The 11,841-nt window shown below is 50.2% G+C and overlaps 1 protein-coding gene across 1 annotated transcript in view; it reads right to left on the reverse strand.

Moving 5' to 3' along the window:
• LOC119097169 (alpha-1,3-mannosyl-glycoprotein 4-beta-N-acetylglucosaminyltransferase B) overlaps window positions 1-10,773 on the reverse strand; it is a 56,104-nt gene extending 45,331 nt beyond the window's left edge. The window contains exons 1-3 of the mRNA XM_037220231.1: window positions 10,505-10,773; window positions 9,189-9,248; window positions 2,171-2,301 (exon numbers count right to left, since the gene is read on the reverse strand). Coding sequence (XP_037076126.1) covers window positions 2,171-2,261 — 91 coding nt within the window. The 5' untranslated portion in view covers window positions 2,262-2,301; window positions 9,189-9,248; window positions 10,505-10,773. The remainder of the gene's footprint in view (window positions 1-2,170; window positions 2,302-9,188; window positions 9,249-10,504) is intronic.
• Window positions 10,774-11,841: the final 1,068 nt, after the last annotated feature.

Here is an 11,841-nt window from a genome sequence, read left to right on the forward strand (position 1 = left end):
GCTTGAGTAATGACACAATTAGAAGCGGGGAAACTGTCGACGCAACGGATGCAGGAAATGCAGTGCAATGCAAAGCTTAGTATGCAGCACAACTGGGCAGTGCATCACTCGTACGACCAAATTATTAAACATGTGCGTATATCCCGCAAAAGGTCTGAAGTCTGTCTTTCCCCACGCTAATCCACGTCTTGTATTGCCGTAGGTAAGGGGTTTACGTAGCTTACATGGCGGTCTCCACCTTTTATGAAAAACCGGTCCAATTCGGGTCGCGCTGCAAACTCTCTCCAGCCAATGCTTATTCGTCCCCAATGGCACTGCAGAATCTGCTCCTAGTTACTCAAGCCATTCATATACGCTTTCACATACTTGATTCCAATTTAAAACTGGCGACTGACCGCGTTGGTTGTTAGGGAGAGAGCGCAGTGAATAGTGCCACCAAGGAAGCTAAGGCCCAAAATTACACAGGACACCAAACTTGTTTGCGTGTCAGCATTCCGCGAGGGACCACTGGCATGGAACGCAATGTTACTACCCAGACAAACATCCCCCAAATATCACGTGCATTTGCTTAAGGTTTATATCATTCGAACGAATTAACAATATTCACGAGCAATCAGCGACGCTTGCTTGAGCCTGACCCAACACCTGAACCCGCACCTCAGCAAGTCAGAAAGCCATATGAATACGTTCTACCGCATAGCTAGCGTCATTCTTGTTGCGTACGTGGTCGCGGTTATGTAAGCCTCGCCCGTCCCGCGACCGGAAACAAAGTTGTCTCGAAGAATCTTTCTCGGCTCGGCCTGGGGCAAAATTTTCGTCACGAGCGGCCCCGCCTGGTTGTCACGCTTCCATACAGCTAGTATCTTTGTAACAGCATATTGGTGTCAGATGCAGCTTTCAACAAGAAGCGTAATTCTTAAATGTAGTGTTGTGTAAGCTGCACTGCATCCGCAAACAAGCTCTTTAATCAAGCATAACCTTTCCGCGGCATTCCGACATGAACAAATAGGGCCTTTCCCGTGAGCTTAACAAACAAGCAAAAAACTTGGAACTTGCGAAAAATGCCCGACCCGGTTCAAAATCGGGCTCGTGTCTTGACCTGTCATCGCTGTAGCACGAGAAAGTCACCGCTTGCTGGGGCGAAACGGGCATGCGCACCGGCAAACAGGTGACCTGACGTCACGCCATGACCTGCACGTCATAGATCCCGCGTGCGCGCCGGCCTCGAGCGCTCGAGCGCGAACCATGGAGCCGCACGTCTTGCACGCGGTTAAGAATTGATGTCGGACACCGGGAACCAAACGGTTGCCAGCGCACGCTGCACGTGAGGCACCTACAAATGACAACGCGGTGGCAATGATGAATGAAAGAGGCGCAAACGTGCACCGGTGATCAATCGGGCCGACATTGTGATATGTTTCGAAAACAGCCTCGAATAAAACCCGTGGTGCCGTAATCTGAGAGACTGAACAGTGAAAACTACACAGGACTGCAGTCTGCCTCAATGTGGCCAACGTCCACATTAAGCGTCTCCATTTGAAGGGCCTGCATTTGAAGCGTCTGACTTTTGCAGCACTTTGGTTACACTAAAAAAAAACATATCACAAAGTTTTGATCTCCTCTTCCCAACCGTCTTCAGCCAATTTTCAACAGCGTGTTTTACGGAAAGTGCGACCACCGTACGAGTAAATCCCCGCCCGTCACGCCCTCATGAGAGACGTGTTTGTCCAGTCTTCCGCCAGACCAGTTTGTATGAGCTCCACAAAACGCGTTTATATTACTTAAGTTTTTTAATAAACTAGAAACGACTGTTCATAATCACGCCAGCTGTCATCTCACCGGTCCTCCGCTCCGCAAAGCGGCTTATTGATCATCACAAACACCAGTGTTCACAACTCCCTGGCTTTAGAAACACCCGCGCCGTACTGACCACAGCGGGAAGAACTTTCTAGACTTTCCAGCAGGCAACAGACACTAATGTTCCTGAGTTTTAGCGTAAGGTGGAGGGATCTGTGGGCATTGAGCAAAATTAACGGGCTCATAACGACCTTCACTGACTCGGACGAAGTTTCGTCCCTGCTGTCCGTCCCTCTATAGTCCACCACCGTCGCCACCGGCGTCAGACGGGCACCGCCGCCACCGGTGACAACGCACACCTCCATCCGCTCACCTGGCTGGTTGAAGAGCATGATCAGCGCGAAGGGGAAGATGAACATGGCCAGGAACAAGACGATCTGGCGGCGGGAGCGGGCGCCCGCCATGGTGGGGCTGCTCAGCCCTGCCGGCCGCCGCCGCAGGCCCCTGCCGACAGAGCGCGCGCACGCCGGTCACCGCCCGCCACCGCCACCGGCGCCACGGCTGAGCCTGCACTGCGGCTCCCGCCGGCACGCCACCGACGCCACCGCGCCGCGCCGCGCCGCGCCACGCCACGCCGCGCCGGCGCCAGCCGGCCCGGGCGTGCCGGCCTCGGCGGAGGTGCGCTGGCGAGTACGGCACGGGGTCGGCCTACGCACCGCGCTGCTATCAAGTGCTGGGAGAAAAGGCGGCGTCGCAGGCCAAACACGCGTCGAGGGACAGAGGGGCAGGTTGTGGAACGTGGCGTTGCGGTGCCCACGGTACTGTGTGATATGGGGCGACGAGTTTGGGGTATGCAGACTTCCGAAAAACATTAAAGGTGACCATAACTGGGGAGGGCAGCAGGCACCAAACTGACGCTGTAAGAAAATGACTTGCGCAACATCTTCCAGAAGTAAACCCCAATGTGTTAAGTATCATGCGAAGAGATATTGCACTGTGTACAGCACTGCACTCCAACAGCACTGTGTACATCTGAAATCCGTGGGAGACCAATTAAGACCCAGCGGCTGGCTATGCTGAAACAAACCGACCGATCGGCTACGCAAGTCCGCTGTGAGGCGAGCTTAACGGTCCGCCTAATGACCATTGAGCCCGCTAAGTACATGTCTTCGACAAGTGTTAGTGGTAATGGGCGCCGTTATCTGCCAGCTGGATTACACACGACGAAAAAAACATGTAACGCTGCCACGGATTATCTTGTCGGATGCAAGGAAACTTGATAGGGAAGCTGTCGAGCGTCATTTAGTTATATAGTGTAATCATCAAATACGCATGACTGTAAGCACGACGCCATCAGGACAGCAGGCTTGCTTCAACAGCTTTTTTCTTTCTGGATATTCTTTTGATAGTTTCAAAAATAGTTTGCGTCAGAGAAAAACAGCGTACGCAAGACTACTGCACTTTTATCCCAATTTAGGTGTATCCATGTCGAATTTGTGTCCGCCCAATTTTTTTAAATCTCGTTTATGTCTCTGTCAACTATTTCCGCTTTGGCTACTTTTCCTGTCGACTTTTATCCCTTTCAATAACTTGTGTTCGATTTTTTTCCATTCGGCTTTTCTAGTCGAACTTTGCCAGGAAATCGTCGCCTGCAGCTGAGGCGGAGAGGACAAGAAAGCATGGAGAGGGAGGGAACGACAAACGTGCAACAAACGTTGCACCAGCAAAACTTCACTTTGAGAGAGCGAGCAATGACAGTTTACCCAATGCATACAGAGACTATTAAATACAAACCTACGGAGAATACTCAATCCGTGTCTACAGAGAATACTTGATGCGTACCTGCAGAGAATACTAACTTATCATATTCACAACAAAGATTTTCACCACGCGTAATCATCTCGTTATGCCAGGTGATTTGAGGGTCGATTCAGCCTGATACCTGCATCTTGGGTCAGCAAGTCATTACAACAGCCACTGATTACAAACACGAACTTGAGTTCATAATGAGTGGCATTCAGCAACGTCAGACCCTGCCTTTTAACGTCATTTACATTATGCTAAAACACTGATACATGTAAGGTGCGAGAAAATGGACGCCATTTGCAAATCAGCACCATCGATTCCACCTCACCTCACCTCCACCTCACATGTCATTCGTTACTGCGGTTCAACCTGTTCTCGTTAAACCACGAATCCCAGCAAATATGCCATACTTACGGAGCAAAACGCACACTGGATGCCTGTTCATCATTCACCTGCGCAAACTTGTCAACGTCTTTCATTTTGAGCACCGTCAACCGCGATTAACGACCGATAGACATTTTCGATTGGTGACCTCATTTGAACCCCAGTTGCTTGACCTATGACTGCCGCCACGCTACAGTCTCATAGCACCACCCTGGCTGATGGTGATATTCAATTCAATCCTTTAAAACTGAACTGCTCTACCGCTGGTGGTAGCAGGCAGCTGGGGCATACCGCCTTCCTCCCTCCCTCCCCCCCCCCCCCCTCTTCTTCCCTCCAATAACCAGTGTCATAAAGAGAGAATGGCGGGCAATTGTGGCGTTGGAAGTAACTTCACACGCCGTTCCTTCGAATCCGGTTGCAAAGCGTAGAAAGTAACTACTTACTTTAGCGCCCTGCGATTCTTCTATTTATGGGGAGACCTGAAGTAAGGAGTTTCTTCATCAGGCATCCATCGGGCCTCATAAACGCAACTGCTTTGACCATGGAAAAGACAGTTACTACGAAACTGAAATTAACAAAAAGATGCTCTGGCCCGTCGTAAAATCATCAATGGTGATTACCGAGGAGCCGGCGCTTGGCCATGCGGGAGCGGAGGAACAGGCCATTCAGGCTCAGAATCAACCTGCAGTGAGAAACTGTTGCGCTATGAAGCGATGACAACACGGCAAGGGCGGACAAGTACGCATATGTGAGAAAATCAATGCAACTGAAATTCGCCATGCAACTTTGTGGGCATCACAAAGATACACCACGAGCTGTGGTGGATAAAGCTCGCAGGCCGTTATGAAAACCAACCTCTTTTCCCATGTTGCGGGTTTCACGAATTTGTTTTTCTTCTTTTTTTTTGCTATGACACGGACAGACAAGATACAAGTCAACGAAGTGCACAACATTGGGTGAGGATAAAGTCAGCTTTTTCCGGGCTTTTGTCGTAAGGTGCATATTGCCTTCGCAAGTAGAACACGAAAGCTCAAGAGCACGAACACACGAACTAAACAGCTTTGTTTCCTTCCGCGAGTAGCGGAACAATGTCGAGATTTATAAGATGTGTGCATTTCAGCAAATAAAAATATGATCGTAATTGGTCTATGAATTTATGGCCACTCAAATTGCACATTCATTGCTGGCATTCCTGTATGTATCAGTGGCATCTTAATCTCTCGGGTCTAAAGCGACAGCATCGTTGCCATGGAAACGGCCGGTTGTACCGCTATTGAGCTCATGGCTACAGAAATAATATTGACCTTACTTCAACGTCTGCATTTTACGATTTACTTCGGAGTGGTGATGCCAGGGTTGTGAAACTGGCGTAGGAGGTAGGTAAGTACGCCGAAATATCTTCGGCCTGCCAGAAGTAGAAACTTCTCTTTATGAAACTGGTTACTGGACGCGCGTTAAGTGGAGCAGCTCGGAAGGTTTGACGGCGACATACTTCCGCCACCGTTAGCTATGTTCCCCAGCGGTGTCCGGGAGGCTGCTGGTAGTTTTATACTCGCAATATCAGAGCGCACCCTATCGAATTTAAGCCCGCGTGTGCGCCAGGGGTACGTAGTATTTTGCTTTCGAGCGTGCGAATCAAGACCCTGTCACGCCAGACCTAAGTACTGTCGGAGCGATTTTGCAGCGCACCGTTGCTATAATCGACTTTCAAAACTTCCTGTCAGGTGAGACGACCGACCCAGTCGCAAGCGGCGGCAGCTTATACACTAGCAGTATCCTTCTCGGTTTATCTTGGTATCGCTTCAAATAGCTTCACTGCACTTAAAATAACTTCCACCCAGCACGTAGCCGTCACTCAGCCCGGGGGCCTATCGCAGCGGTGCAAGGTCCTACGAGATTGTCTTGTCTGGGGATGGGGCGGGGATACTTGTTTGCTGGCCTCAGATAACTCCTCCGGTGAACGTATGTGCGCCTGGGAGATATGGAGGCGGCTGGAGGAAGGGAGGTGACGAGCACTCTCGACGAGACTCCATACGCTAGGACGCCGAGCATGTTTGGACGCTGCCGCGGCTGAGCCAAGGTCACCAATTGTTCAGCGCGCGCTGGACCAGTGTTAGTGTGCAAGGACCGGCCGCCTGTCCGTCGTTTCACTATCAACAACAGCAGGGCCTACGCACCAAAGCCGACAAGGCCCAACGGTCCCTTTGCCACCGAGTCACCATTCTCCAGGAGACCGGGTGACGACTTCGCGAAAGATGGGCTGGGAGTCCGTTGCAGCAATGACAAACTGAGAATGAGTGATCGCCTCCTTCATAACACCGAAGCGTAGTATTTTTAAAAACGACTTTGAATTATTGCTTGCACACCCAAAAACAAAACAGTCGCAGGCCCCTGACGCACCCCCATGGTACTAAAGGTACAACAACCCCAACTGCCTCCAGGACAGTCCTGCATAACAGCCATTCACCCTGACAAACAGCCGTTGTCATACATCTCCGGAGCCCCCAGGCCACACTGTCCTCCAAAACGGCGAACCGTCCTCCTCACAGCTCGCCACTACGTCAACTGCATGGAAGTGGTAGACAAACCGATCAAACTCCATCGACCGACTTAAGAGCTCAGGTGAAAGGTAAGCTCTCCTGCACACAGCCCACGTCACCGCCAACGTACGACCTTTAATAAAAGTTGTCATGGCGCGATGCTTTCAAATGGCGCTCGTGTTGCAAGCCATAAGCGTAGGTTGAAAGAACGTCAACGAATACGATACCAAAAAGATATGGTGGCGTTGCATGTGCAAAACGCCACAGCGTTACATACCAAGTGGTTGGCAAGGATCAGACGTCAAAATGACAACATCCACCGCATTTCAAGCGCACCGCGGCCAACAGACTTTATCAATACGTTTTTTACGGATTGCGGATCTTACAATAATTTTACTGTTACGTTGCGGCCCTATTAACGGTCTGTGGATTGTTGTATGTACCGTAGCTCAACGGCCTGTGGGTTGTCGAAGGCACCGCAGTTCATGTTGCGAGGCCTGTGCTGGATACTGATTCGACGAGGGCGGCTTCCATTTACGACATGAGCCCATCTAGTTACCTTCGAAACGCGAAGCCCGCGCCATCACGGCGAAGATTAGGCTGCGGCTCGGACTTTGCACCACCGCCCGATCAAATATTCATATTTTCATCAAGGTTTCGCCATGAAGCTGTAGACAGTGAGGTGCATACAGGACAGGTGCACAAGATCAGCCCGCCGGGACCAGTGCCGAGTGGCTGTGCAGTGAACTGAACAGGTCGCTAGCCGCCCCGATTCCAACACGCGATGATGGCCTACCGCGGACAAGTCAGCCGTGAAGAGCGTAAGTCCCGTCAGGTGGAGTGCTCAGTGCAGACAGTGCTGCGGGCAGTTGCCCTCCCCCCCCCCCCCCCCCCCCCCTCCCCCGGCAGTGAGGCACACAGTGCAGGCAGTGGGGCCGCCGCATGAGGCAAAGGCAAAGGCAAAGCTCACTCGCAGCAGGCTACCTGACGCGGCATGGCGGCGAGCAGCGACGCAACCATTCGGCCAACCACTGTGGGAACGGTCGGCACCAATTAACGGCGGGCGTACACACGCCTGAGTCTGGATTGGAGAAAAGTGAGGGCAGCGTTATAATCACGGCACTGGGTGGAAAAAGACGTCAGAGTGAATCCACAACCTCGTTGTTAAATGGGAACCACATTACGTAATAAGAGAGCTGAAAGCGATAACTTTTCTACAACCTAACAATACTGACCACTGTAGTCACGCCACATAAGTGCCACGTATTCCATGCACTCAGGTGTCGGATGCATACATATGCGTTTACTGCTTGCGTGTCACCTAGACGCATAAAGCAGCCACGTCCCGCAGCGAAGCAAATTATATCATCTAACCCTGGATGTAAAAGACGTCTTTGCGTGGTGCGAACTGCTGTGCACCCACAGCCTCGGCGAATGTGTGACAGGAAAACTGTGCGTATAAAGAGGTTTGTGATGCCAATGAATATGAGAAACCTACATGGTGAGATAGCATCGATATGCATGTCATTTTTAATCGCGCCGCCACGTTGTACAGTCGAGCCAAGTTGTGCCTCCATGCCCGGAAATTCGTTCGTACTGTATAATACATGCCCCAGCAAACCAAGACAGACCCATTTTTGCCTGGCATGTGTTGGAAGCAGCCATAAATGTGTCATCATACGGCAAACGACTATCGTGAGATGAAAACAAAAAGAGCCGCCAGATGGCAGGTCATTACATTATCGTCGCCCAGGTGGCGCTGTTGGGCGGCAGTGGCAATATTTGACGAGTGCGCGGAGCGACGACGAGCGTGCGTAGTAACAGGGAGACACCAACCGACGCATTTCTGGCAAAGATTTACAAAACTCAAAGGGGGAAAGTGCTCATATTGTTCCAGGCATTGGCTGTCCGCCAGAATGATCGCATTTGCAGCAATGCCCGTCCCCGTGGCTCAGTTGGTTAGAGCGCCTGCATTCCGATCCATACACCCATGGCAGGATGGGTTCCAGTCGCTTTAGGGCACTCGCTATTTGCCTTTGGCAGGTATGGCCTGCGGCCGTGGCAGCGGTCGCGCTAAAGGTCAGTTGACGTCAGAGGGCGGAACGGACGTCCCGAGCATTGCGGTACGTTAAGCTTTCGCCCCTAAATTCTGCCGTTGCCTGGAATTGCGCGATCGAATGGTGGGGGTCAGGGCTCACACAACAAGCACTGCTTTGCGTGAGCGCTGATCCCAGAAATCCATCCATTCAAAGGGTTCGGATCAATTTGTTTTTAAATGCTTGCTATTTTGTGGTCAGCCTGCTGCTGAGATCGCAAATTCGGCAATTGTGGTCATTTCGGCTACACATCCACATTTTCGAATGAAAAGTTCCATCCCAAATCCATGATGACGCAGCTTGTTCCCCAATGAATTTCGGCACAATCGGATTCCAGGAACCATGTTCCTTTCAGCAAAACCAAGTCCTTTCTGTTCATATTTGTGGTGAAGCACATCGACGAGCCCAGCCCATGCGCCATTTAAACGTGTGAATAACCATGAATCAATTAAAAAATGTGGCAGTCAATAAGGAAAAGACACCTGAAAGCACAACACTTTGCAGACCTCAAACAACGGCCCAAGCTCAGGCTACACTGAGCACCAGCATGGTGCACTCCACTCACCCAGAGGGTTGGAAGACACAGTCCGAGCTGCTGGTTGCTGATCACATGTTGGATCACCCTCTGAAATGGAGGGTGTTGGGTCTTCATGTGGGCAGTGCTTGTGGATGTGCAGTCATCCCTCCAGAGGGCAGCTTCAGACTGGACAGAGGAAGGTATGGGGCTGGGCCATGCAATACATGCCAGGGCTGAACACAATTAAGTCAGCATAAGTCCATGCCTGGGGCTGAACTGATGACCTTGTAGGTGGATGGAGACACATTGGTATTCTGTGCATGATGCTGAGGATTTGGGAGTCCAAACCAAGAGTGGGATTGGGCTGTCAATACAGGGCCAACATACTCCCAAGGGGCTGTGACTAAAAAAAAATGGATGGAGGTCTTCACATTAGCACAGATTTTGGGGACAGTTTGCTATGGCCCAAGGGTTTTTGGTTGTACTGAGATATGGCTGCAAAGATCTGTGGATCAAAGAAGAGGCAAAGGACACACCTTGAGTACAAACTAGTATGTGCTAAATGCACAAACAACAATAAGCAACACAAGAAAACTTTCCATGATTTTCAAGTGTGTTCATAAGGTGAGTTTAGATTTCAGCTTTATTTTGCTCAAATTTTGACTTATAGCCCATGTATCTGTCCTCATGCCTTCTATGCACCCAAATGCACAGTGCCAAGTACTACAGTGCATTTTCTGATCCTATGTTTTGTTTTCTCTTTGCCTCTTATTCAGCAAGCATGCTACAATGTTTCTGCAGTAATGTCTTCTACCAACACTGGATCCGTATTTCAGCCAGATGCACGAGCACTACAGAACATTATTTCTTATACTGTTATATACAGGGCAGTGGTGTGTCAAACCTTACGGGCACAAATTGCAATTTAGCATTTGTCTGCACTGCTTGAGTTTCAGTAGCAGCATTCATTAGCAACCATTCTGCTGGCTCATAGAATGGTATGGAATGCTATCCTGAGATAACATATGTGCTAATTGGACAGCAGCATCTGAGATGGCACATGTTTGCTGAGTTTATTATTAAGTATTGGCTCTCGCATTTACATGTGCTGGCTACAGCTCTGACCTCAGCAAAGCAAACAATGAATCCAGATGTCTAGCAGGATTCTAACAAACAGGTATTTCACATCCATATTCCATCGCATGCAGTCCCAGCAAAAAAATACATTGCTTCCTTTGTAACTCACTGTCATATGAAAGCAGATCAGGCAGACTTTGAGGCAGCATTACCACCAGATCATACATAACACGCTAAGCGAGAGGATCTTTAGATCAATTGGCGATTCGGATGCTACTTACACATACCTGCGCGTGCCGACTGGCAACAGGCGGTGTCTGAAAGCTGAGACTGCCCAGCTTCTTCCGATGATGTGCAATATGTGAGTACTAACACAAACACATCACCTTGATCCACAGATATCGCAGCCTGAGCTTCTTCTACTTTTTCAGCCTCTACTTTTTCTAGAAGAACCACGGTGCGCGTGGGTGGTACGTAGCTTTCACATTCAATGTGCCTATCCACTGCAATCACACTTACACTTTCAGGGCCTTGACCCCAAAGTCAACAGACGGCGACGCATGTGCCCGTCGCTTATCTCAAATGGTCAAAGCTAATGTTTGGGCGACAGCGAAAACGGCCTGTCTGGGGGAATACCGCACCGAGATATTCTCAGAAAAGCTGCCAATTTGTGGCAGCCACAGCGGCCACGAATGCTTTCCCTCGGGTTTCGAAATCGTGAGCGCGATATCTAGAAGAACCGGGAGCGCATTCACAGTCGTTGCAAGTGTAATTAAAGGATAGCGGTGCTGTTTAACCTCGAAAAAATTGGAGAATTCCTAAGTCCTGAGCGCGCAATCAAGGCCATTAGGGGTACCCGCCCTCTTAAAACGTTGAAATTAGAGATTTATAGTTAAGAAATGCAGCAGTGACCTAAATCTCTGAGGATCCCAGTTGGAAGCGTGGCGCAGACAAGCTACCGGCGCTCCAAAATTCCGGTGTGTTCCTCGGCGTGCCGCGGAACGGCACTAGGGTCGGCGTCCAGCCTACCAGCGTCACCGGTCGGATCTTGACTACCATGCGGGGCCGAGGAAGGATGCGCACGGGCCAGCCTCCCAGAAGGATGGGGTAGGGCAAGTATTAATATACCACCAACACAGCTCGGCGCCAGGCGGCTCCGTAAATCTCGAGAGCATGCGTTGGCGAAAATTGGTCCTGGGGCCGCTGGTCGGTTATTCCCTAAGGGCCAACAGTTCACCGCCCTCTACGATTTTTTGTACGATTTCGAAGATCGAGAGCTTACATTGAAGCACAGTTTTCAGTACGTTTCCACACGAAATTTCTACATACGTTTTCGAGAAAAAAACATTTCGTGCCGACCATAGGCCAGACGCGAATTTGACTTCACCATGATTTCATTTGTTCGCTTTTTTAGATTTTATTCGTTCGTTTTTTAATTCGTTCCATTTGTGTTTAAGGCATTTTGCATTCCTGGCTGGCTTTGCACTCCTTGGTTATGTTCACTTGCCAGTCTGGTAGTTCGTTCGACCGACATCACCTGTCGTGGGTGTAACCATGTTTTAGAGATGAGGTCGAGAAAACCTGAATTGAAGGAGTCGGACTAAAAAGAACACGCGGGTGAGGG

The sequence above is a fragment of the Pollicipes pollicipes genome, unplaced genomic scaffold, assembly GCF_011947565.3.
Source record: "Pollicipes pollicipes isolate AB1234 unplaced genomic scaffold, Ppol_2.1 Scaffold_2445;HRSCAF=2866_pilon_pilon_pilon, whole genome shotgun sequence".
In the NCBI taxonomy this organism is placed as follows: domain Eukaryota; kingdom Metazoa; phylum Arthropoda; class Thecostraca; order Pollicipedomorpha; family Pollicipedidae; genus Pollicipes; species Pollicipes pollicipes.